The sequence below is a fragment of the Mycothermus thermophilus genome (genome assembly GCF_041956435.1).
Source record: "Mycothermus thermophilus strain CBS 625.91 unplaced genomic scaffold VTJ04scaffold_4, whole genome shotgun sequence".
Taxonomy (NCBI): Eukaryota; Fungi; Ascomycota; class Sordariomycetes; order Sordariales; family Chaetomiaceae; genus Mycothermus; species Mycothermus thermophilus.
This window is the reverse complement of record NW_027191430.1, coordinates 1078159-1102170: the sequence shown is the minus strand read 5'-3', so window position 1 is coordinate 1102170 and position 24012 is coordinate 1078159. Positions and strand designations below refer to the sequence as shown.

The 24012-nt window shown below is 55.6% G+C and overlaps 14 protein-coding genes across 14 annotated transcripts; 9 read left to right on the top strand and 5 right to left on the bottom strand.

The window, feature by feature from the left end:
- Positions 1-806: 806 nt before the first annotated feature.
- Positions 807-1345, top strand: VTJ04DRAFT_6117 (uncharacterized protein; the record flags this gene model as incomplete). The annotated part of the gene is made up of 2 exons (XM_069364305.1): positions 807-907; positions 988-1345. 2 exons carry the CDS (start codon positions 807-809, stop codon positions 1343-1345), a joined length of 459 nt encoding a protein of 152 aa, XP_069218144.1.
- Positions 1346-1405: 60 nt separating this feature from the next.
- Positions 1406-6553, top strand: VTJ04DRAFT_6116 (uncharacterized protein; the record flags this gene model as incomplete). The annotated part of the gene is made up of 6 exons (XM_069364304.1): positions 1406-1540; positions 1620-1752; positions 1838-2027; positions 2089-5935; positions 6002-6075; positions 6139-6553. The coding sequence occupies 6 exons, from the start codon at positions 1406-1408 to the stop codon at positions 6551-6553; spliced, it is 4794 nt and encodes a 1597-aa protein (XP_069218143.1).
- Positions 6554-6589: 36 nt separating this feature from the next.
- VTJ04DRAFT_6115 (uncharacterized protein) lies at positions 6590-6988 on the top strand (the record flags this gene model as incomplete). Its single annotated transcript, XM_069364303.1, has 1 exon — positions 6590-6988. The coding sequence occupies one exon, from the start codon at positions 6590-6592 to the stop codon at positions 6986-6988; it is 399 nt and encodes a 132-aa protein (XP_069218142.1).
- A 579-nt stretch (positions 6989-7567) lies between these two features.
- Positions 7568-8345, top strand: VTJ04DRAFT_6114 (uncharacterized protein; the record flags this gene model as incomplete). Its single annotated transcript, XM_069364302.1, has 3 exons — positions 7568-7756; positions 7935-8080; positions 8153-8345. The coding sequence occupies 3 exons, from the start codon at positions 7568-7570 to the stop codon at positions 8343-8345; spliced, it is 528 nt and encodes a 175-aa protein (XP_069218141.1).
- Positions 8346-8821: 476 nt separating this feature from the next.
- VTJ04DRAFT_6113 (uncharacterized protein) lies at positions 8822-9723 on the top strand (the record flags this gene model as incomplete). Its single annotated transcript, XM_069364301.1, has 5 exons — positions 8822-8995; positions 9095-9168; positions 9237-9418; positions 9536-9569; positions 9624-9723. The coding sequence occupies 5 exons, from the start codon at positions 8822-8824 to the stop codon at positions 9721-9723; spliced, it is 564 nt and encodes a 187-aa protein (XP_069218140.1).
- A 235-nt stretch (positions 9724-9958) lies between these two features.
- Positions 9959-11719, bottom strand: VTJ04DRAFT_6112 (uncharacterized protein; the record flags this gene model as incomplete). Its single annotated transcript, XM_069364300.1, has 7 exons — positions 9959-10185; positions 10287-10470; positions 10536-10747; positions 10814-10918; positions 10983-11073; positions 11138-11569; positions 11642-11719. The coding sequence occupies 7 exons, from the start codon at positions 11717-11719 to the stop codon at positions 9959-9961; spliced, it is 1329 nt and encodes a 442-aa protein (XP_069218139.1).
- Positions 11720-12594: 875 nt separating this feature from the next.
- VTJ04DRAFT_6111 (uncharacterized protein) lies at positions 12595-14795 on the top strand (the record flags this gene model as incomplete). The annotated part of the gene is made up of 15 exons (XM_069364299.1): positions 12595-12616; positions 12746-12856; positions 12929-13161; positions 13221-13290; positions 13344-13449; positions 13502-13670; positions 13727-13837; positions 13894-13941; positions 13993-14024; positions 14078-14178; positions 14232-14240; positions 14293-14327; positions 14385-14576; positions 14629-14658; positions 14709-14795. 15 exons carry the CDS (start codon positions 12595-12597, stop codon positions 14793-14795), a joined length of 1356 nt encoding a protein of 451 aa, XP_069218138.1.
- Positions 14796-14826: 31 nt separating this feature from the next.
- VTJ04DRAFT_6110 (uncharacterized protein) lies at positions 14827-15627 on the top strand (the record flags this gene model as incomplete). The annotated part of the gene is made up of 3 exons (XM_069364298.1): positions 14827-14970; positions 15078-15410; positions 15484-15627. The coding sequence occupies 3 exons, from the start codon at positions 14827-14829 to the stop codon at positions 15625-15627; spliced, it is 621 nt and encodes a 206-aa protein (XP_069218137.1).
- Positions 15628-15745: 118 nt separating this feature from the next.
- On the bottom strand, positions 15746-16398 carry VTJ04DRAFT_6109 (uncharacterized protein; the record flags this gene model as incomplete). The annotated part of the gene is made up of 2 exons (XM_069364296.1): positions 15746-15985; positions 16072-16398. The coding sequence occupies 2 exons, from the start codon at positions 16396-16398 to the stop codon at positions 15746-15748; spliced, it is 567 nt and encodes a 188-aa protein (XP_069218136.1).
- A 39-nt stretch (positions 16399-16437) lies between these two features.
- On the bottom strand, positions 16438-17066 carry VTJ04DRAFT_6108 (uncharacterized protein; the record flags this gene model as incomplete). Its single annotated transcript, XM_069364295.1, has 3 exons — positions 16438-16655; positions 16724-16862; positions 16956-17066. 3 exons carry the CDS (start codon positions 17064-17066, stop codon positions 16438-16440), a joined length of 468 nt encoding a protein of 155 aa, XP_069218135.1.
- A 718-nt stretch (positions 17067-17784) lies between these two features.
- Positions 17785-18006, top strand: VTJ04DRAFT_6107 (uncharacterized protein; the record flags this gene model as incomplete). The annotated part of the gene is made up of 1 exon (XM_069364294.1): positions 17785-18006. One exon carries the CDS (start codon positions 17785-17787, stop codon positions 18004-18006), a length of 222 nt encoding a protein of 73 aa, XP_069218134.1.
- A 72-nt stretch (positions 18007-18078) lies between these two features.
- Positions 18079-20718, bottom strand: VTJ04DRAFT_6106 (uncharacterized protein; the record flags this gene model as incomplete). Its single annotated transcript, XM_069364293.1, has 2 exons — positions 18079-18348; positions 18418-20718. The coding sequence occupies 2 exons, from the start codon at positions 20716-20718 to the stop codon at positions 18079-18081; spliced, it is 2571 nt and encodes an 856-aa protein (XP_069218133.1).
- A 1488-nt stretch (positions 20719-22206) lies between these two features.
- On the top strand, positions 22207-23181 carry VTJ04DRAFT_6105 (uncharacterized protein; the record flags this gene model as incomplete). Its single annotated transcript, XM_069364292.1, has 4 exons — positions 22207-22355; positions 22443-22801; positions 22882-23053; positions 23130-23181. 4 exons carry the CDS (start codon positions 22207-22209, stop codon positions 23179-23181), a joined length of 732 nt encoding a protein of 243 aa, XP_069218132.1.
- A 219-nt stretch (positions 23182-23400) lies between these two features.
- Positions 23401-23981, bottom strand: VTJ04DRAFT_6104 (uncharacterized protein; the record flags this gene model as incomplete). The annotated part of the gene is made up of 3 exons (XM_069364291.1): positions 23401-23612; positions 23711-23849; positions 23937-23981. 3 exons carry the CDS (start codon positions 23979-23981, stop codon positions 23401-23403), a joined length of 396 nt encoding a protein of 131 aa, XP_069218131.1.
- Positions 23982-24012: the final 31 nt, after the last annotated feature.

The following is a 24012-nucleotide window of genomic DNA, read 5'->3' as shown; positions in this document are numbered from 1 at the left end:
GACAGGGCAGCATGGGGTCCCCGCCGGCATCTCCGAGTGTTGGTCCCGGTTAGGAGTCCCGAACGGAACACAGTTTGTGGTTGTCCAAAGCTGACACTGTCCGGACTCCATGCGTTCCCTTGGCGGAGGCTGGTCCGGCGTGGGCGGTGAAGACGGCAGGTCCACAGGGAACCTGGGACCCGACCGGGATGGATGTTGGGCAGGTGGGGCTTTCAGCTGCAGCATGGACGGCCCCGCTTTCGGAGACGTGGGTGCGGAGGGCAGGGTGCGGGCAGCTGGCAGCTGGCGACTGGCTGGTTGGAGGAGGGGCCGGGCCGGGATAGGTTGGAAGTTTGTTGAGTCCCTTGGGGTTTGTTTTGGTGTTGATGCTCAACCAACTTTTATGCAGAAACGAAGAAGCTCTTCCAGGTGTGGTGGATGGATAGGAAGAAAAGGAGCAAAACTTACAGAGTGTGTATTAGGTTTCATGGCAGAGAGGGGATGTTCTGGCTGTCAAACACATTTAGGTTGTTTCGACTGCACATCCATCTCGTTTGGTTGGTTGTCGTTGTTTCGAACCAGCACCTTTCCAACGATTTCCGGGTTTCTGACATCCTTTCGTTTCCTGTGCACTGTGTGGTCAAGGGAGATCCCATGGTTTGGTCAACAGACACACCTACTCATAGCAAAAAAGCCCATCTGACCACTGGAAGCAAACAGCTTCCATACATGTTCTCCAGACCCTGAGACCTATGCCTCCGGGAACCTGGAAGTGAGGCTAGTGAAGAGTGCTGGGAGATTCCACCCAATGCAATCGGACGCAATGCATGCCACAACCCCAGAGCTCCTCCACCCACCCGCTTCCACCGCTTACCGATTGTGACGCCTGCTTCTCCTATCACGTCGCCCGCACCTTGGGACCTGCACAGTACAACAAGAACCCCCCTGCACCGTTTTTCTCCCCCCCCCTGAACACAACTCGAACGACATCCTCTCCGACTTTTCTAGCAAGCCGAGCCCTTCTGCCAACTCTGTCCTCAGCTCAGCTGTGCACGACTCTTGTCAAGTCACTGGATGTCGACGGCGCCTCCTCGTGCTGCTGCGGGAGACCCGTGATCCGTTGCCAACAAACGAAACAATACGTACCCCTTACAGTACCGTATTGACGCATGCCTCCGCCATACCACCGCAGCCACTCACCATCCTGCGTCTTTCTCTCTTGACCAAACCGCTGCCCGCCTGCCCTCGAGCAGCATCAGACCAGACCAGGACTCTCCTCTGCCAACAGCCCGACTGCGGCCCAGCTGGCTCTCCAAGCTCAGCAGTATCAACACCACCATCAAGTCCGACCGAGCTCAGCTCCTGAGGTCCATCTCCACCGTTTCCTTCCCCTCCACTCCACCGTCCTCCTCAGCAGTCGCGTCCAATGTCGTCGAGCTATGATGTGGGCACGCGAGCGTGGCAGCCCGACCCGACCGAGGGCTGGGTCGCGTCCGAGGTTGTCAAGAAGACAGTAAACGGGGACAAGGTCACGCTCGAGTTCAAGCTCGAGAATGGCGAGGTGAGTTGCTCCTCCGCCTTTTCGCGGTGATGATGCCCGTCCGTCTCCGGCAGATTGCTAACTGCCCTCACTTTGCCAGATCAAAACTCTCGAGGTGTCCCTCGAGGCCCTCCAGTCCGGAAATGACCCGTCTCTGCCACCGTTAATGAACCCTACCATGCTCGAGGCTAGCGATGACCTGACCAACCTCTCGCATCTCAACGAGCCTGCCGGTAACGACCCATCCCATCCTCAAGATCCCCTGAACCTCAGAGAAGCAGCCTGAGCGCGAACTGACAATATGTCCGCGCCAAACAGTCCTGCAGGCAATCCGCCTCCGATATGCCCAAAAAGAGATTTACACATACTCGGGTATCGTGCTAATAGCGACGAACCCCTTCGCCAGGGTCGACTCGCTCTACGTCCCGGGCATGGTCCAGGTCTATGCGGGCAAACAGAGAGCTACTCAGGCACCCCATCTCTTCGCTATTGCCGAGGAGGCCTTCATGTAGGACTCCTTGACTCTCGCGGACGATTGTTTAGTCATGTCGTGCTGACAATCCTCCCAGGGACATGCTTCGAGATGGCAAGAACCAGACTATCGTTGTGTCCGGTGAGTCCGGTGCCGGCAAGACGGTGAGCGCCAAATACATCATGCGGTACTTCGCCACAAGAGAGTCCCCCGATGCTCCGAGGAGCAAGACCAAGAAGGGTCCTGAGGCCATGAGCAAGACCGAAGAGGCCATCCTGGCGACAAACCCCATCATGGAAGCCTTCGGTAACGCAAAGACTACAAGAAATGACAACTCTTCGCGTTTCGGCAAGTACATCGAGATTATGTTCGACAAGGAAACCAACATTATCGGCGCCAAAATCAGGACGTACCTGCTGGAACGCTCTCGTCTGGTCTTCCAGCCGCTTAAGGAGCGCAACTACCACATCTTCTACCAACTAGTGGCGGGTGTGTCGGAAAAAGAGCGCCAGGAGCTTGGTCTGCTGCCCATCGAGCAGTTCGATTACCTGAACCAGGGCAACACCCCGACCATCGACGGCGTTGATGACAAAGCCGAGTTCGAAGCGACCAAGAAGTCCCTTAAGACGATCGGTGTCAGCGAGGCTCAGCAGGCCGAGATCTTCAAGCTGCTTGCCGGTCTTCTGCACCTCGGAAACATCAAGATCGGCGCGACCCGCAACGACAGCGTGCTCTCGCCAACCGAGCCGTCCCTCGTCAAGGCTTGCGACATCCTCGGTATCGACGCAAACGAGTTCGCCAAGTGGATCGTCAAGAAGCAGCTCATCACGCGCGGCGAGAAGATCACGTCCAACCTCACCCAAGCTCAGGCCACGGTCGTGAGGGACTCGGTTGCCAAGTTCATCTACTCGAGCTTGTTCGACTGGCTCGTTGAGATCATCAACCGGAGTCTTGCCGCCGAGGAGGTGCTGAACCGCGTCAACTCGTTCATTGGTGTGTTGGATATCTACGGCTTCGAGCACTTCGCCAAGAACTCGTTCGAGCAGTTCTGCATCAACTATGCCAACGAGAAGCTGCAGCAAGAGTTCAACCAGCACGTCTTCAAGCTCGAGCAGGAGGAGTACCTGAGGGAGCAGATCGACTGGACCTTCATCGACTTCGCCGACAACCAGCCTTGCATTGACCTGATCGAGGGCAAGCTTGGTATCCTGGCTCTGCTTGACGAAGAGTCGAGGCTGCCCATGGGTTCCGATGAGCAGTTCGTCACCAAGCTCCACCACAACTATGCCAACGACAAGCACAAGTTCTACAAGAAGCCCCGGTTCGGCAAGTCGTCCTTCACCGTCTGCCACTACGCCATTGATGTCACGTACGAGTCGGAGGGCTTCATCGAGAAGAACCGCGATACGGTGCCAGACGAGCACATGGCGGTCCTCCGCGCCTCGACCAACAAATTCCTGATTTCGGTTCTTGACACGGCCACGGCGGCGCGCGAGAAGGATGTCGCCGCGGCAAGCTCCAACGCTGTGAAGCCGGTGGCCGGCAGGAGGATTGGCGTCGCTGTTAACCGCAAGCCGACGCTCGGTGGTATCTTCAAGTCCTCGCTCATCGAGCTCATGAACACCATCAACAGCACCGACGTGCACTACATCCGCTGCATCAAGCCCAACGAGGCCAAGGAGCCGTGGAAGTTCGAGGGTCCCATGGTCTTGAGCCAGCTGCGTGCTTGCGGTGTGCTCGAGACCGTCCGTATCAGCTGCGCCGGTTACCCCACTCGGTGGACGTACGAGGAGTTCGCCCTTCGCTACTACATGCTCGTGCCCTCGTCCGAGTGGACGTCCGAGATCCGCCAGATGGCCAACGCCATCCTGACCAAGGCCTTCGGCGCCACCCAGGGCAAGGGCGTCGACAAGTACCAGCTGGGTCTGACCAAGATCTTCTTCCGCGCCGGTATGCTCGCTTACCTCGAGAACCTGCGCACCAACCGCCTGAACGAGTGCGCCATCATGATCCAGAAGAACCTCAGGGCCAAGTACTACCGCAAGAAGTTCCTCGACACCCGTGCCTCCATCATCGCGCTCCAGTCCCTTACCAGGGGCTTCTTCGCCCGCCAGCGCGCCCAGGAGCTGCGTACCATCAAGGCTGCCACCACCATCCAGAGGGTGTGGCGCGGCCAGAAGCAGAGGAAGATCTTCCTCCGCATCCGCAACGACGTCATCCGCGCGCAGGCCGCCTTCAAGGGCTACCTGTGCCGCAAGCACATCATGGAGACGCGCATGGGCAACGCCGCGCTCATCATCCAGCGGAACTGGCGCTCGCGGAGGCAGCTGCGCGCCTGGAGGGACTACCGGAGGAAGGTGGTTATTGTGCAGAGCTTGTGGCGTGGCAGGAAGGCTCGTCGCGAGTACAAGGTGATCCGTGCCGAGGCCCGCGATCTCAAGCAGATCTCGTACAAGCTGGAGAACAAGGTCGTGGAGCTTACGCAGTCCCTGAGTACCATGAAGGAGCAGAACAAGGAGCTCAGGACGCAGGTCGAGAACTACGAGGGCCAGGTGGCCATCTGGCGCAACCGGCACAATGCCCTCGAGGCCCGCGCCAAGGAGCTCCAGGCCGAGGCCAACCAGGCCGGTATCACGGCCGCGCGCCTCGAGGCCATGGAAGCCGAGATGAAGCAGCTCCAGGCCAAGTTCGAGGAGTCGGTGGCCAACATCAAGCGGATGCAGGAGGAGGAGAGGCAGCTCCGCGACTCGCTCCGTGCCGCCGGTGCCGAGCTCGAGTCGGTACGCAAGGACAACGAGCGCCACGAGGCCGAGAAGAACTCGCTGCGCCAGCAGCTGCTCGAGCTCCAGGAGGCTCTCGAGCAGGCCAGGCGCGGCGCTCCCCTCAACGGCGACCTTAACGGGCACGCTCCTACGCCGCAGGCGCCCGCTGGCCTCATCAACCTCGTCTCAGCCAAGAAGCCCAAGCGTAGGAGCGCCGGCGCCGAGCTGCGCGATATTGATAGGTACAGCATGGCGTACAACCCGCGCCCCGTCTCTATGGCCGCTCCCGGCATGACCCGCGGCACCACGCTGTCCGGCTCAACCTTCATTCCCGGCGTCGACAACATCGAGCTCGAGCTCGAGTCCCTGCTCGCCGACGAGGACGGCCTCAACGAGGAGGTCACCATGGGCCTCATCCGCAACCTCAAGATCCCGTCGCCCAACAGCAACCCACCGCCGTCGGACAAGGAGGTACTCTTCCCGTCCTTCCTCATCAACCTCGTCACGTCCGAGATGTGGAACAACGGCTTCGTCAAGGAGTCGGAGCGCTTCCTCGCCAACGTCATGCAGTCGATCCAGCAGGAGGTCATGCAGCACGACGGCGACGACGCCATCAACCAGGGCGCCTTCTGGCTGTCCAACGTGCACGAGATGCTCTCGTTCGTGTTCCTCGCCGAGGACTGGTACGAGGCGCAGAAGTCGGACAACTACGAGTACGACCGTCTGCTCGAGATTGTCAAGCACGACCTCGAGAGTCTCGAGTTCAACATCTACCACACGTGGATGAAGGTGCTCAAGCGCAAGCTGAGCAAGATGATTATCCCCGCCATCATCGAGTCCCAGTCGCTGCCGGGCTTCGTCACCAACGAGAACAACCGGTTCCTCGGCAAGCTGCTGCAGGGCAGCAACCAGCCGGCCTACAATATGGACAACCTGCTGTCGATGCTCAACAGCGTCTACCGCGCCATGAAGGCATACTACCTCGAGGATTCCATCATCACGCAGTGCATCACGGAGCTGCTCCGCCTGGTTGGCGTGACGGCCTTCAACGACCTGCTCATGCGTCGCAACTTCCTCTCGTGGAAGCGCGGTCTGCAGATCAACTACAACATTACTCGTATCGAGGAGTGGTGCAAGAGCCACGACATGCCCGAAGGCACGCTTCAGTTGGAGCATCTGATGGTAAGTGGCGGAGTTTCCAGTATTTGATTTGTTCAGGGAAGCTGCTAACGTATTTTCTCCTTGTAGCAAGCGACAAAACTCCTTCAGCTCAAGAAGGCCACCCTGAACGACATCGAGATTATTCAGGACATCTGCTGGATGTGAGTTTCTTCAGCCCACCTCCTCCGCGATTCCAAACAAGTACTGACATAACCGGAACCCAGGCTCTCGCCCAACCAAATCCAGAAGCTGCTCAACCAGTACCTCGTCGCCGACTACGAGCAGCCCATCAACGGCGAGATCATGAAGGCTGTTGCGTCGCGCGTCACGGAAAAGAGCGACGTGCTCCTCCTGCCGGCCGTCGACATGGACGACAGCGGACCGTACGAAATCGCCGAGCCGCGCGTCATCACGGCCCTCGAGACGTACACGCCCTCGTGGCTGCAGACTCCGCGGCTCAAGCGCCTCGCGGAAATCGTCTCGCAGCAGGCGATCGCGCAGCAGGAGAAGATGGAGTACGAGGCCAGCGTCGCTGCCGGCTTCGGCGAGGACGGCTACGATGCCGAGGGCGCGGGCACGGACGTCGACGAGGCGGGCAATCCGCTGCAGGGAAGCACCCTGGTCGCTACGGGGGCTTAGTCGGCGACCGGCGCGACTACTGCTTGTGGGAGAAGTATGACCGAGGAAGAGGAGGAGGATGTGTATTACGGCTCGCCCGCCACGCCACAGGAGCTGAGGCCTGTTGTGGTGAATAATCCGTTTGCTTTGTCGTCGTCGTCTGTTGGGAAGAGGAGAAGGGACCGGTGGGTGCCGCCCCTGACGTTGTCTGCCTTGCCGGGAACGGTGGGGGGGCACGGGGGATTGGGACCGACGCAGATGATGGGGCTGCCCTTGCCGAGGCAGAGGCCGGCTTCGTATTTGCTTAGTCCGTGGAAGAGGACGACGGTAATGGAGGGGAAGGGGAAGGAGGAAGAAGATGGGGATGAAGGGGAGGAGGTGGTGGGGGGGGATGGGAGTCCGAGCTATGGGAGGGGGGCGCTTGGTGGGAAGGGGAAGATGAAGGTTAAGGGGTAGTAGATGATGGGAGTGGCGCCTGGGTATAGTAATGTTCTTGTTGATGATCGATCTTTCTCTTTTTATGTAAGTGTGTGAGAAAAAAGTAAATTGTTGATGAGATGGGTTATGGGACGACAATGGTGCTGGTGGTGGATTGGGAAGGGGGAGGGATGATGACGATTGATGATCGACAGATGGAATATACTGTAGAGAAGAAATGTTGAGTTTCTTTGCGTCTTGTTTTAGATATTAATTATTTGACTCGCTCTCTTTGTCTTTGGGTTGTGTTTTAGGAGTATATTTCTTGCAAAGGTGACCTGTGTGTGAGTGCTTATGTTGGGTTACTGTCTGTGCCTCGTGGTGTTGACAATTATCGATGCATGGTGCTGTGGTGGGGCTCTATCGCATTGACTTCCTTGGGGGTTTTTCCCCCTTCAAAAAATTTCAGGCTTCAAAGTCACAAGCACTTACACCAAACAATTCACTCTACATCCCTCCCTTGCGACAATCTGCTCCTCTTACAACTCCGATTCACCGAATTATAAAAGAACATTAGTTTCCGTACAAAAAAGGAGGAAGCTATTTATCAAGAAGAAAATGGCGACCCGAAACCTCCCCAACATCATCATCACGGGCACCCCGGGCACGGGCAAAACAAGCCACAGCGAGCTGCTCGCCGAGCGCACGGGGCTCAAGCACATCTCCATCAACGACGTGGTCAAGGACAAGGAGTGCCATGAGGGGTGGGACGAGGAGTATCAGAGCTGGATTGTGGATGAGGATAAGGTATTTTTTTTCTTGCCTACGTATTTTTTCTCTTATATTTTTTTGTTCTCTGCTGGTTTTGAGTTTGGGATGTTCTTTTAGATGCATATCTCTTCTTCATTCACTCTGAAAGACATATATTCTTCTCTAGGACTTGAGTAAGAAGAACCTGGTTTTGCTGACAACAAAACAACCTTAGCTGCTTGACGCCATTGAAGACGAGGTCAAGCAAGGCGGGTGCATCATCGACTGGCACGCCTGCGACCTCTTCCCCAAAAGCTGGATCGACCTGGTCGTGGTGCTGCGCGTGGATACGACGACGCTGTATGACCGGTTGACGGAGAGGTATAGTAAAACCTTCTTCTCTTCTGTCTTATTCGTCATGAGAATGCCGACTGACTGACTGACGCCGGACAGGAAATACCCCGAGATCAAGCTGCAAGAAAACCTTGACGCCGAGATCATGGAGGTGCTCCTCCAGGAGGCCAAGGAGGCGTACGACGAGGAGATTGTGGTGGAGTTGCAGAGCGTGACGGCCGACGAGATGGAGAGCAATGTCGACAGGATTGTGCAGTGGGTGGAGCAGTGGAAGAAGGATAATGGGAAATGAATGAGTCTTCACGGGGTAGAGTTTGCTGGGTTGGTGTCAGTGGCGTTGGAAGGGGAGGGGTAGATTTCACTTTGACCAAGGGACCTGGAGACTGGGTAGGATGGGATAGAAAAAAATCTGCGGTTCATGGATTCTCGTGAGTATTTTGGGATCAGTGTAAATGGTCATGTCATGGAGATATTGTGATCAGAGGTTGTTGACTCACCCGGTGAAGCGTGGTGTTGCTGGACCTGGACCTCCTGACTGTTTATGCATCAACAGGGGCGATGGTGATATTGAGCGGGGTTTCCGATTTTCAACACACTTTCTGCCCCTCCACTCCCCCCTCTGGTGTCAACAATACCACTGTCAATACGGGACGATACGGAGAAACTGCCGTCCATAAATAAACCCGAACTACACACACACACTATCTCAACATCAAAAATCACCCCTCATTCTCACAAAAACGTCCTTCCATAGGTACCACCTGAAAAATGGCCACCCGACCTGTCGTCAACTTCATCACCGGCAACGCCAACAAGCTCGGCGAGGTCAAGGCCATCCTGGAGCCGGCCATCGAGGTCCAGAGCCAAAAGCTTGACCTGCCCGAGATCCAGGGCACCCTGGAAGAGGTCACCATTGACAAGTGCCGGCGGGCGGCTGAGCTGGTGAGTCAAAAAATTAGAGAAATTAGAAGGAACTTAAGTACACAAAAATATGAAGGTGTACAACGGACCACTCACTAACTCCTCCCTACTCTGACCTAGGTTGGCGGCCCTGTCCTGGTCGAAGACACCTGTCTCTGCTTCAGCGCTTTGAATGGTCTTCCCGGGCCGTACATGTAACCTCCCCTAGATCTCTTAGATCTCTTGTGTGTTCTCCAAGTTCTTATTAACCACCTCCAACCAGTAAATGGTTCCTCACCTCTCTCGGCCACGAGGGCCTCAACAACCTGCTCGCCGCCTACGAGGACAAGTCGGCCAAGGCCGTCTGCACCTTCGGCTACTCGCCCGGACCGGGCCACGAGCCGATTCTTTTCCAGGGGGTGACGGACGGCAAGATTGTGCCTGCGAGGGGGCCTGCGAATTTTGGTATGGACTGAATTATCATTCATATCTCCTCCTCTCATCATCACATTTATCTCCCCGGCAGGCCTCTTTTTACGGGTCCGTGATGCTAACCTAGCCCGCCCGGGTGTGTTGCGACAGGGTGGGATCCGATATTCGAGTACAACGGGAAGACGTAAGCCTTTATTCTCCTTTGTCCCTCAAGCCGTTAGACTGACACAACAAACAGGTACGCCGAGATGGACAAGGCGGAAAAGAACAAGATCTCGCATCGCTATCGGGCGCTGGCCAAATTGCAGGAGTGGTTCGCCAAACAAGCGTCGGCATGATAGAAAACGAAGCAAAAGAAACGCACCGATGTAGTTGAGAAACTAATACACAACAACCAAGTCATGACCCGAAACAAAACCCATTCGCTGATTACCCCCCCTCGAGTCCCTTAGTAAACGCCATCCCCATTCCGTACCCACCGCCCAAAGAAATATCTCGAGAAAGGCATACTCAAGGCCATTCCTTTACATCCATCCACGAGCAGCAACAAGCGGGGTCCTGCTGGTCCCGCAACTAATTGGCTGCCTCAGGGACTCTCAGCAGTTCAAACTCCTTGAATCTTCTCAGATACCTCGTCCCGCGGCGGTACGACCTAAGCGCGAAGTCAGGATGCGGGTGTGTGAACTGCTTCCCGGCCAGCGCGACGAGGTTCGACGACACTTTGTATGACGGGTCAAAGACGATGAGCTGCTTGGTACCGTTGTGCAGCCGCTCGAAGCCGATGATGGTAAGGGAGTGGCCTGGGAAATGGTCAGTGGAGGGTCCCGGGGATCTGGCGTGCCCGCAACAGGACTGTGGCGGTTATTGAATTGGGGTGGTTTGTGCTTGGCTTCAAACTTACCAACGTGTTGGAAGTATAGGGGCGATGCGTTGGTCCTGCGGATGCGCTGCGTCGGGTCGATGACGGCTGACTGGAAGTGGTCCTCGACAGACTTCATAAGCAATGCTTCGGCTTTGCTGGGTTCGGCGTGTTTGATCGCCTCGGTGTCGGTAGGGATGTTTAAGAAGCTGAACATTGCCAGGGCCTGGGTAATCCGGTAAGTTATTTTGTCATGAATAGAATGGAATAGAAGGCACCGGGTTGGCCTACTTCTGGTGTCCCAATGTATTTCCTTGTGCCCCGGATGCCGCCCGTCTCGATGCGGCCTTCAGCGTTGATCCCTTTATCCCACGCTGCCTCGATCCATTCTTGGATGTCGAATACTGACGGAATTTTGCCGCCGAAGTGTTGGTGACCCTTGATGTTGGCCCCGATAATGTAGGAACACATCATCTGGATGTTCCGGTAGCCGCAGAACCCGCCTTCACGAGACTCTTGTTAGTCATGTGGAACAACACGCTGCAGTGGTAAGTAATGTTCAAGTGTACCTTCGTATTTGAGTCTTGAGATGTGCTGAACGCATGGGTGGCAGACATATGCGTACGCGGTCTGTTTGCTCTGATCCAGAAGAGTGGCCACGACGTCGACGATGCCTTGAGAAATCGATCAGTAACCCTTGAAACGTTGACAAACTCATTCTGGTCTGCAGAGACTCACCATGACTGACCACTTGCCCGTTCTTCCGCAAGTAGGTTGCCAATGCACTGGGCATTCGCTCCTCATGCGCATACCACCCGAGCTCGGCCATCTGGATAAGCATGTTAGTAGGCCAGGAAAACCAGAGAGGAATGAATGCCATGAGGGAAACGTACACCTAAGCGTTTCCTTCTCGGGCCTTCTTCCCCTTGTTTGTTCTCTGCAGGCTTCTTGGAAGTTGATGATGGCCTGCTTCGGTGACTCGAGGAAGACATGCCAAAGAACTTTGCCCATGCGGATCTTGGCTTTTGGCGACTCTCGTCGTTGCTTGAAGACTGCCGGTCGGAATGCCGGCGCTTCTCCCTCTCTCCTTTTGCTGTGGGCTGCCTGGACTGTTTTTCTCGAGTTTCGTAAAGGTTCATAAGCGTTCCTTCTTCCTCGCCGGAGTGGACCTGCAATAGGTGGGATTCCAAGTCATCGAGCTCAAGAACGGCATCACAGCCGGCAGGGCATTCGACATAGTTGATGTCTTTCGGACCCCAGTCACCGCCGCGGATGTCATCTGCTGGCGGTTCCTGCTCTTCGTCGGGGTGCAGGGTCTCCATGTGCTGAGATGGCGATGACGTTAGCCGATCAGCGGGTTACCAAGGGGTCTGGCTCTGGGAAGTGTCGAGACACACCATGAGCATTTCATAGTCCTTGGTGGCCTCGGCCCAGCCACAAAACGGGCAGGCCACGGTTTGGTAGTCCTCGGCCATTGTTCTTTGAGAAGCGTTAAAAGAGTGTGGCTTTGTTTGAGCTCAAGACTCCAGATTCCATGCAATGAATGGATGTCGGGTGCCAGGCAGCATGCGCGGGGCGGGAGGGCCAGGTTCACATCAGGAGGTTGAGGGACGGATGAGGAAATGCTGGTGTTGATGCCGAAAGAAAACAATGTTGAGTTGAAGCGAGAAGCCAAGTGACGTGCATAACAGCATACTACCCATGGCTGTTGTTGTTGTTGGCATCCACGGGTCCCTGCTACAGTCCATGGCCGGGGGCGTTGTTGCCCATTTCGATGCAAGCGGCAGCTACTAAAACCATGGAAAACCTCGGCCTAGGCCGAAACCAATCCTAATCCAGCACTCAGAGCTCACCGAGACGTGTCAGCAGCCCAAGTCTTGTGCAATCAAAGAAATGAAATGCCAACAGCCCAAGCCAAGCTGGTGCACACGCAGTCCTCTGCGTTCCAGCACTCAACTGTGTCTTCGGCAAGAAGCGACAGGCTTCATGTTGACAGAGTCTCGCCGATAAATCCGGGGAAGTGGACACTGGGTCGACCCGGGGAAGCGGAACCGTTACATTACGGGGTATATTGCCTAAATGCATCACTAATTATCAGAGTTTAGCTACTCTCTGATAAATGCATATCTGCCAAGCCATCTGAGTCAACGGCTGGACCTGGACCCCTGGTCTGATCTGTGACTCTCACACTCACCCCACCTTCCCGTCCCCTTTCCCCTCCACCCCGCGATAAATATTCTGCCCCGCCAAAACACAGCATCCGCGACAACATTTCGGAGTGGTAAGAGTTCAACGCGGGAGACAAGTCCCTTTGCTTACTCACCTCCCAGTGTGCCAACCAACATTCAAAATGCTTGACGTCAACGATTTCAGTATGACCTCCTCCTCCTTCACCCCAATCGCTGCAGGGCATTGTGAACTGTCTCTATAATTACACACCAATATGCAGCTTGGCGCACTCCCCCAGGTATCCAATTGTTGCTAACATGGACATTCACCAGTTGCTGAGCGCGGCGGCGACCCTGAGAAGATCAGGGAAAGCCAGCGCAGGCGCTATGCCCCTGTCGAGGTTGTCGACGAGGTCATTGCCATGTGGGAGGATCATCGGAAAAGTCAGTTTGAGCCTGCGCTTCCCTCCTCTCTCTCTTCGAACCACACGGTCTCCTGACTCTCGAGCGACACAGCCAACTACGCCGCTACCCAGATCAACGCCAAGATCAACGAGGTCCAGAAGCAGATCGGTCCCAAGAAGAAGGCCAAGGAGGATGTCACCGACCTCTTGAAGCAAAAAGCCGACCTTGAGAAGGAGAAGAAAGACCTGCTTGCCCTGGCTGCTGAGAAGGAGAAGCTTCTCAAGGCCAAAGTCAAGTCCATTGGCAACTACGTCCACGACTCCGTCCCCGTCTCCGACAACGAGGTACGACACTCAGTCCGAGCTCGCCCATAGAGATATGCCGAGATTCTGACACCGATTAGGACAACAACCGGGTCGAACGCACATGGGCACCCGAGGGCGTCACCTTCGAGAAGCGTGATGTTCTCTCTCGTAAGCGCATCCAAGGGTGGAGTTATGCTGGTCCAGGCTAACCGGGTACAAAGACCATGAGGTCCTCGACAGGCTGGACGGCTATGACCCTGAGCGCGGCGTCAAGGTTGTTGGCCATCGCGGTTACTTCCTGCGCCGCTGGGGCGTCTTCTTGAACCAGTGCGTCTTTCGCATTTACATATTTTTGTGGCCATTATCTAACACTCCCCAGGGCCCTGATCAACTACGGCCTTGAGTTCCTGGATCAGAGGGGCTACATCCCCCTGCACACCCCTCAACTCATGCTCAAGGAGCAGATGGCCAAGACGGCCCAGCTCTCTCAGTTCGACGAAGAGCTGTACAAGGTTAGCGGTGATGGCTCAGAAAAGTACCTCATCGCGGTAAGTTGGACTCACAATCCCATTACACCTATTCGATCTTGACTAACACTTCCAAGACCTCGGAACAACCCATCTCTGCGTACCACAGTGACGAGTGGCTACAGTCGAAGCAGCTCCCCCTGAAGTATGCGGGATATTCGACTTGCTTCCGGAAGGAGGCTGGTGCTGTACGTCAAAGCCAACGTTATTCATGTGCTCGAGGAACTATGCTAATCCCCTCCAGCACGGAAAAGATGTCTGGGGCATTTTCCGCGTCCACGAGTTCACCAAGGTCAGTCATGATGAAAGCCCGAGTTCCCATACCCATAGCTAACTTGACCAGGTCGAGCAATTCTGCATCACCGACCCGGAGAAGTGCGTTTAATCGATAAAACCGTCAACCCCCGGATTGAAGCTAACCCATATAGGTCTTGGGAGATGTTTGAGAGCATGATTGCGACCTCGGAGGAGTTCTACCAGAGCCTGGGCATCCCATACCGGGTTGTTGCCATCGTTTCTGGCGCTTTGAGTATGTTTCGTCCCTTGATTGGCGTACTGACAATAAGCTAACCTACCATCTAGATAATGCCGGTGTGTACAACCTTGGTTTGATAATGGTCCCCCAATACTAATTACCCATTAGCTTCCAAAAAGCTCGACCTGGAGGCGTGGTTCCCGGTAAGCATTATCTATTGGTAGTGTTGTCGATGCCACATTCTAACCATCATTCTACAGCATCAAGGAGAGTTCAAGGAGCTGGTCAGCTGCAGCAACTGCACGGACTACCAGAGCCGTGATCTCGAGATTCGCTTCGGCGTCAAGAAGCAGACCGATCTCAAGAAGACATACGTCCACTGTCTCAACTCGACGCTTACCGCAACTACCCGGACGATTTGCGCCATTCTGGAGAACTTCCAGACCGAAGATGTGAGTGGGCAATATTTTGTCATCATGTCTGCTCGTTGCTAACTCCAACTAGGGCGTCAAGATCCCGGAGCCACTGCGGAAGGTAGGTTCTCAAGCTTTCGCCGTTTCTGAAACCCATGCTGACTCCTATAGTACCTCCCTGGTGCTCCCGAGTTCATCCCTTTCGCGAAGCCAGCGGCTGAGAAGAAGGAGGTCCCGGTCCGGGAGAAGAAGAATTAAGCAAGATTGGGAGGAGGAAGTAGATGGAGGAATGCAGGCTGGACCTCAACTTGGAGGGCGTAGGAAACTAGTAACCATGTTGAAGATATCCCGAATAGAAGAGGGCTTTGCGGTGCCTGAGATAGTTTACGTGGCCGAATGGGGGTTAGACGGCTGGCGAAATGTGATGAGACATGTATTTCATGGAGGCATCCGTCATGATTCATGACCACATATGACTGACCCCAAGGCGAACAATAAGCAAACAGCGGGATGTTCTCACAACTCAAACATATGTATTAGAAAGAATCCCTTGTTATCATCATAGTCATCCCATTCGATCCGTCTCCCCGTCGTAGGCAGACAAATATGTACCATCAAGAGACTCGAAGTTGCCAGTCGCTTCGCTGTGGCAGCGTAGCGGATTCGGCATCTAGATCCATACCCTCTTCAACCGTCAGTCGGAGGAGACAAAACATCATCAACATACACAAGACAACCAAATCAGCAGACCGGACCGAAGATAAGAAAAACAGCCCAGCCGTCATGAACATGAACATGACACGTGCGTCGTCGTCGTCCGTCTTCGCCGTCCGTCCGTCCGTCCCACGCCGAGTCCAGACCCAACCCAGCCAAGTCAGTCATTCATTAAGACCCCGTGGACCATGACCGTGACCATGAACATGACTGATCATCCCATCCCATCCAGACAAGCAAGAAGAGGGGGGAAATGAGAAAACAACAAAAACGAAACAAACAACGTAAGTCAACCAACGGGCAACGGTATCCGTTCACCCTCAACCAAAACCAAGCCAAGCCAGACAGACAGTCGTCCAGGCAGAGAGCCAGCTAGCCCTCGCCAGCTCCCCTGATCTTCTTACCCCGCAACAATGGACACAAACACACAAACCAAAACAAACCACTCATCCCAATTCCCCTCTCATCAATCCCCGCCTCATCACACACATCTTTCACATAACATAACACTTCCCCCCACCCGCCGGTTCGCTGGGGTTCTGCGTCTTTTCGATCTCGCCAATGAGCAGCTCAAAGGCGCGGGCCACGTTCTCGTTGTAGCGGGCGCTGGCCTCAGTCCAGGCGCAGCCAAACTTCTCGGCCAGGGCGCGCCCCTCCTCGGGGGTCACCTGGCGCTGCTCGGGGCGGAGGTCAGATTTGTTGCCGACGATGCAGATGGGGACGGAGTCGGTGCCCTGTTGTTTTTTTTGGCGGTCATGTCAGTACTGGGTTTGGAGTAGGAGAGGGGGAGGAGGAGGAAGAGGGGAAAAGAAACACGAACCAGGTGATTCAAAATCTTCTCCCTTATCACCGACACCATCTCGAAGCTCTGCAGCGAGGCCACGCTGTAGACGACCATGTAGCCGTGGATACCGATAAAGTGCTTGGAACTCAGGATGCTGTACTCGTCCTGGCCCGCCGTGTCGACGATTTCCGTCGCGAAATCCTGCCCCTTGTACCGGATCTCCTTGCTGAAGGTGTTCTCAATGGTCGGGTAGTAGCTCTCGACAAAGTGACCGTCCACGTACTGGACGGCCAGCGACGACTTGCCGACGGAGCGGCTGCCGACGATGGCGATCTTGCGCTGTTTGGCGAGGGCGGGGGGCATTGTTGCGGGTTGTTTGGCGGGGTGTGGATTAGGTGGTTGTTAGGTGTGTCGCGGATGTTCGCGGTTCGTGGTGGTGAGGTTCGCGGAGAGGTGGTCCGACGTTGTCGTCAAGGGCGTGCGTGGTGTTGAGGGGTAGGTAGCGAGGTGGGCGGTAATTAAAGGGAGGTTAGTTGCGGTTATGTTTTGGTCGCGGCCTGTTCTTCTGCCGGGGGGTGCTTGTCCTCTCTTGTCTCGTTTTGGTCTTCGCGTTTGGCTTCCTGAGGCAAACAAAATGGAGGCCTAATAGGTTGTTTCTCAAGTCCCCTCCAACAACCTCAGGCAGGACGTCTGTCTGTCCTCCGGCGCGCGCCGCTGATAAGGCAGGGCTTCACAAGCCAATGAAACCGGCCAAGTGTCGTAGCTCGGTGTAAGTCTCCAAGATGCAGGCCGCAAAGCGAGGCGATAGGTCCCAGCCACAAAGCGTCCTGCGAGATGGATAGGGAGGTTAGCTGGCTTGTGTCTAGGTGGGACAAGACGTAACCAAGCGGCGCTCAAGGTGAGGTGTGTAGGTATTGCACTTTGCAGATGAAGGCAGTCCAGAGGTAGGTATGTCCCTTGGTTAGGTAGGTAGGTAGGTAGGTGGCTGGTAGCGGTACAGACAGGAGAGAGAGCCACAGTCCAAACTGCATGCACAATGCTATGTACAAGCAGGTATTGTGTAGAGAGGTGGTGTAGGTAACGTAAAGGAGGTAGGTTGTTGATGCAACAGATAGACAGGGGAAAACACACACACACGCAAGACAAAGCGATGTCAACCGATGTTGGTGGGCACCGGCACCAGGCCACCAGGGGCTCTGCGCTCTACTTCTAGTCACTGGAACCTAGGCGCCCAATCCAACAACTCGACGTACGAGGCGGGGTGGCAATCTGGACCTATCTCGGACCGGTTTCGTTGGCTTGGCGGGGAGCGGAGTGGGCATGGGAAGAGGCGCGAGAAGGAGAGAGGGGCAGAAGTTCCGGATGCCGGAGGTTCAAGCTTGAGGTTCCAAGCTTGACCCAACAGCGCCGGTGAGGGGCGGACCCGCATCCGTGGATGCATGTGTCGCTTGGCAGGGTTACTCTTCCGGAGTTCTAGAAGCGCCCCACCCCAGATCGAGACGTCTATCTCGCCCTCTCTTGTCTGAGGTGGTCCTGAATGGGATGCCAGGTCCGTGTAACAATGAAACCGTTGCGGGCATGTGATTCTGGGCGGACAAATTGTACATACTAATACAAGCCTTAAGCCGGCGTCACCACACTGCATGTGAAGCACATCTCATCATATATGTACTTGTGCAAAGTCAGAGCAAACTCTCGACCGGTCCATGTCCATTACTCCTCGTGAGCTCCAGCCCATCCTTTGCATCTATGAGTGCTCTGAAATTCATCGTGCCCATCGTGTCATGTCCATCCACCCGTCCGTCTGTCCCATGTCATGAAAAGCAATCCCCGTTCGTTCATTCATCCATCCAGAACCCCAGATACCCTTCCTCCCTTCCCTTGCAACTCAAGATCCCATGTGATGTGAAATCACCGCCCGATAGCCTTCTCTATGCAAACATCCATCATGTCACAACCCATCCTTTGTGATTATTCCCCTCCAAAACAACCAAAAAGCCAAAATAAATACATCACAAAAAGCCAGACCCAGCTCCCATCAGCTCAGCAGAGAGAAGCAAGCTGATCTGCAAGCGCTTGAAGCCGAGCAAGAGACCCCGACTCATGGCTAGCGGCCGTAGCCGCCTGGGCTTCGGCGACCCGTTTGTGGAATACAATAAACTCGTCAATTGAGTCCCGCAGGGGACGGAGCGTCTTCTTGGGGTGCACCTGAACAAACCTCTCGCGGATCGAGGGGTCCAGGCAGAGATAGCCGAGCAGGACCGAGAGGTATCCCAACGCAACGTTGAGCTGCGTCTTTTCCATCGAATCGGCCTTGTAAAAGGTCAGTCAACATCATCCCATCCCAAACCTGAGTAAAAATAAATGCATGGGACAACTTACATCAGCCGTCTTGCTATGGTTCTCAGCAAAGACGCGAATCAGCTGGCTCAGGGGCGAGCTGGCATCCTCCTCCATCTCTTCCTCGAGCGTGCGCGCCGCAGGCGGGTAGTATACACAAAAGTTGATCATTACACCGAGCATCATGATGAGCGACTCGAGCACCTTGGACATGAAAGCGTCAGCCGTCGAGATTGACCTCAAAACCAGGCCGAACGCATCCGCAGCCGATCGGGCCACGAGCTTGAGCAAGCCCTTGTCTGCAAACATGCGACACGCCTCCGAGTTCTGGTTGGTGATGTTGAGAGATAGCCTCAGCGTCAGGTTCTCCAGGTCACCAAGCGTTTCAGTCGGTCGACCCATGGCAGTCTCGACCGCGTCAGCCACCGTCGCGGCGTACTGTTCGGTCCAGATCGAGTTGAGATGCGACTGCATGGCGTAGATGGAATATCCTTCCAAGATGGAGAGAGCGAGATGTAGATCGCAGGACTCGGGCTGGTTGGGGAAGTCCCAGAAAGTCGAGTCCGAGACGGCCGACTCCAGCACAGCAAACAAGCGGTCCGCCACGTCCCCGTTGAGCACGTCTTCTTCGACAGATACGTGCGCCGGCTGTCGCATCAGGAGATCCAGGCACTTCAGAGCCAACGTCCGTGGCGACAAGCTCGTCAGCGAGAAGGGCTCCCACACCGGCAGCTCTAGCAACGACGTTTTGATGGCAGCGATCGTGGTTTGTCCGTTCCGAGAAACATTTTGCTTCCTGTCCTTGGAGAGTTGCACTATGTCTGCGGTATGATCCAAACACCTGCTAATGAGCGCGGCGAAGCCTTGGGAACGAAGTTGACGAACGAGATGCGCCGAGGCAGTGCCGACGAGAAGCGTCGCAACAATGGCCAGGATTGCATATCCGCAGACGAGATCCGACTCTGCCTCTAAGGACTTGAACAAGCTGTCTCCGTCGTTGTGGTTGCGGAACTGTTGGCGGAAGTCCTTGTTCTTCATTTTCTGAGCCAGCTCAAGCAGAGCGCCTCTCCGAAGGGAAGAGGGCTTGCCTGTTGATGGCGATCCAACTCTTTCGAGGATGTCGTCCATCTCGTCTGCAAACCGACTGTTCGCACCCGCCTGCCTCAGCTCGTGGAGACTTCGGACAGCACCAGCGTTGGAGGTCTCGTCATCTTCCTCCATGTACGCAGGCTTATGGACGACCGAACTCTTGCTGGGCCGTCCGAAGTCGAACAGCGAGCTTCCTCCCAGGCCGTTCCCAAAGCCGCCAATACCTCCACCGCCCAGTAAGGGGTCTTCATCAGCCAGCATCGTCCGCTGCTGGCTGTACGTAAACTTTGGCCCTGTCTTCTTGGGAGGTAACACTGTGCGCACGATGGTCTGAGTTCGGCCTGGCGTTGCGGGTGGGGGCGGAGGTGAGTCTCGTAGGAGTGGCGACGACCCCGCGCTGCGAGTTGCCGAGCTACGCGGTGATGCCTCATCCTCAGATGAGCTCTCTTCCTCCTCAGCTTGAGCGGTTAGAGCATCGATCAACCGTCGCTTCCGAGTTGTTTGAGCAGGGGGGCGCTGGGGTTCATCCTTCGTCGGCGCGCTCAACGGGCGCGATGGTGGTTCGGTAGCCGGCTTCGACAGAGGTGGGCCAGAGAGACGAATGGGAATTTCCTTCTTCTCGAGCTTCAATGGCTTGCTGCTGACTTTCAGATTTTTCAGCCTCCGTGTGGTCTTCGCTGAAAAGGGCATGGGCGGTGGTGCAGCGTCCTTCATCGTGATGTCTCGCTCGGGTGTCGCGCGTTGCGTCTTAGGCCGCGCTGTCGCAGCTACGATCGGTTTCGGAGCATCTTCGTCACTTGGGACTTCTGGCGACTGGTCTGCGGTTGGTGACGAATCCGATGTCGAGTAGAACGCGGGTGCCTTCTCCTCCTTCTCCGAGTTTGCACGCGCGAACCTCCTCTTCTTTGGCCTGACGGGCTCCTCGGGCTGGCAATCGAAGTCGTAGGGATCATGTGTTGGTTGGCTCTGTGCCTCCTGCGCCGGCGCCTTTCGGTTTTCGGTGCCGTTCGCGCGAGTGCCTTGTTGCCTGGGCTTCAGGGACATCAGCCTGCGCGGTGCGGGACGAGGAGGCTCTGGAGATGCAGACTCGGATCGTCTGGAGGATGTCGTGACGGCGGGCGCTGACTCGGCATGTCGTAGAGTTGCGGGGCGTGATGCTGGAGTCCTTCGTCTCGCAGTTTTCCCATAGGTGGCAACGTTCCGTTTCGGAGCAAAGCCGAAGTCGTAGATGGATTCGGTGTTGCTCGCCATCATGGCCGACAAGACAAAGGCGTAGCCGCTGATGAAGTCAGTTGAGTAGTTGAGTGTCGCGATGTCTGGTCAAATAGGAGCGTGCGCGGAGGGCCTCTCCGCATGCCGCTGTTGAGGTGTCTGTCGCACTTCAAGCCCCGCTGCCCCCGTCATGCGATTGTGGGTTCGTCACCGTCAATGGCCAAGACAACCGTGTCAAGCTCAGCAGCGTAGTGTTGAGGCAGAAGAAAATTTGAAAATAATGGCGCGGGCAGGATGCAAACGCTTCAGCAACCCGCGCGCGTGGAGGATACAATTCCTCGTGGAGGTGTAAGTGGGAGAAATGATTCCCAAACCCAAGGTTGAAATGGGGAGGGGACGGTGGTGTTGTTGATTCATGCACCTTCCAGTCGCGAGCTCTGTTGTTGTTTCGAGACAAAGGGCCCCACATACATGCCAAGAACCCCACACTGCCGCTCTTCCGCAAGGCTCAGTGGAGGCAACGCTTCCTTGCAGTTGCTGGTCTGTGCGTTGCTCTCCGCTTCCTCCAAATCCTACGGAACGTTGCCTCTGCAATTTGATGCTCTTCCAGAAGTTCATGCAAGACAGCTTCAACAGTTGTACCAATCCAGGGGCCTGCTTGTTCCCGACAAGATGTGACTCATACAGCGTAGACACAGTCCAAAGGAGGGAGTCCTCGAGCTGGAGATCCTTGGAAGTGTCCTGGTCTCCAGTGTTTGAAAGCAAGGCTCATCTCCATCGCCTGTTTCTGCATTCATTCAGATGGTGTTTTCCTGGCTGTCAAGGAGATCTCCCGCGGGCAAATGAGGTCTGTCGATTCGTCTCCTGCGCGGTCTTCGAGAGATATGTCCAAATCCACGCCTGCAGAGGCTCAATCTCCATACTACATGAAGGATACATGCAATTGACATTGCCTTCATGTACTCCATACCACGTGTTGTCCAAGAGTCGGAGGCGAGCAGGTCCCATGGCGGCGGTCACCTGCGGAGGAAAGTGGGGCAACATGTCGGGCCCCTCCGACTCGACCCCATCTCCATCCTCCTAGCTTAAAGATCAACATCAGGTACCTAGCTGCGGTGAGACCTGGCAGGTCAAGTGTGATTTGAGAAAGTCTACTTGAGTACCCTTGATTTGCGAAACCGGTACAGGTAAGTCTTGGTACCCCGTATAAGAATCAAAAAGGACTAGTGAGCTGACAATGGAATCAGGCGTTCTTGTTGCTTGAGACCCGACGAGCTCCCGTCCTAGGTATTCTCCAAGTCACTCTTCGCCGCTTTGATACATCACCAGCCGAGGTAGCGTTTTACTTGAGCGTTCTAAAAGAGATTTTCCAACCAAACTCAAGATTGGTATAGACTATCAATCTCACTCTCTCCGTTAGCATACTACGTACTGGGGTCTAATCTGAACCAAGCTCGAATCCGTTTCATACACCTTCAACCTCATCCCAGGCCTCTCCCCAATCCTTAACCAAGCACCACCACCACGACCATGTCCGAGATCAACCGCTCCCCAGTCAAGTGCGTCGGGCCCGACTACCGGCCTGAGAGCCAAAAACCTACTGCCGCCGTCTCCGCGACGGTCGACTTCGACTCGGTCACCATCCTCCCACAAACTCCCCAGCTCATCGCCCTTCTCTCGTGAGTGATCCACCCCTTAACTCCTTTCCAGAAAAAAAGGGGTCTGCCCTAACCCCCCATCACCGCATGCCCCCGCTCTCTCTCCAGAATCATCCGCAACAAGAACACCAACCGGGGCGATTTCATCTTTTACTCGAACCGCATCATCCGCCTGCTGGTCGAGGAGGGGTTGAACCACCTGCCGACGGTCGAGCACACGGTGACGACACCCGTGGGACGCACTTACGACGGCCTGGCGTTCCAGGGCAAGATCTGCGGCGTGAGCATCATGCGCGCGGGCGAGGCCATGGAGGCCGGGCTGCGCGAGTGCTGCCGCTCGGTGCGGATCGGCAAGATCCTGATCCAGCGGGACGAGGAGACGGCGAAGCCGAAGCTGTTTTATGACAAGCTGCCGGAGGATATCAAGGATCGTTGGGTGTTGTTGTTGGATCCTATGTTGGCGACAGGTATGTTTCTGGGCTCTTCTGCCCGTTCATCGTTGGCGGTGGCGGATGTCGCGGGCTTTTGGAATCTAATCCCTTTCCAGGCGGGTCTGCCATCATGGCTGTCGAGGTGCTCAAGTCCAAGGGCGTTCCCGAAGACCGCATTCTCTTCCTCAACGTACTCGCGAGTCCTCAGGGCATCAACGCCTTTGCCACACGATTCCCCAATGTCAGGGTGGTGACGGCATTTGTGGATGAGGGGCTTGATGAGAAGAGGTGAGTAACTAGTTGATATCTGACTTTCCCCACCCCGTGACCTAGCAGACCTCAACATGCTTACAATGCCCTCCAGCTATATCGTTCCAGGTCTGGGAGATTTCGGCGATCGGTACTATACCCGGTAGAGCATCTCATCATCACAACATCGTCATCTTCCCTTTCTTTGCATGGTGACCCAGGCGTGAAGTATATCTTGCATTTCGTTTCCTCAGTGGTGAAATAACCTGCCACCCTCTCCCTGGTATCGCTTAACGACCGATATTATGTATCTGTGATGCCCATGCCAAATGACGCCGTCCCTCCCAATCATGGTTCCCTATCCTTTGTATCCATCCAGTGGATCCTCACTCCTCGTCATCATCTGCCACGATGCCTTCTCCCTCATAGCGAACTTCATCCTCCTCCTCGTCTTCCTCATCTATCCTTGTGCTCCGGCGTTCCGTCGGGCGGGAGGAGGACTTGAAGCGGTAGCTGGACTCGGCCTCGCGGGCTTCCTGGGCCACGGCGTCGGCGGCATCAACCCACTCGCTGTAGACATCGATTTCCTGGGAAAGATCTGCGATGATGTCACTTTTAGCATGATGCGACTCTCAACTTGGGCAGGGCAGGGCAAGGCAAGAAAGGAGAACGAGGAGGGTGTTGGTCGACGCGTACAGTTGATCCCGCACTGGAACCTCTGGCCGCAGACCTTGCAGTCGAGGTAGCCACAGCCGGCCTTCTTGTCGAGCTTGATACTGATCGCCTTCTCGTGGTTACAGAAGAGGCACGTGAAGGTCTTGGGGAGGGGATCGCGCTAGAAGCGGGCGGCTGGTTAGCTCGGGTCGCGGGTCTCGAAGACGGGCGGGAAATCGCGGATGTGGTCCGGCGGCAAGTAGAATACCTTCTTGGGCCCCTGGGGCTTTCTGGAACTCTTGCGCTTGCCCATGGCTGTGGTAGTTTGGAGATTGGTCGCGGGG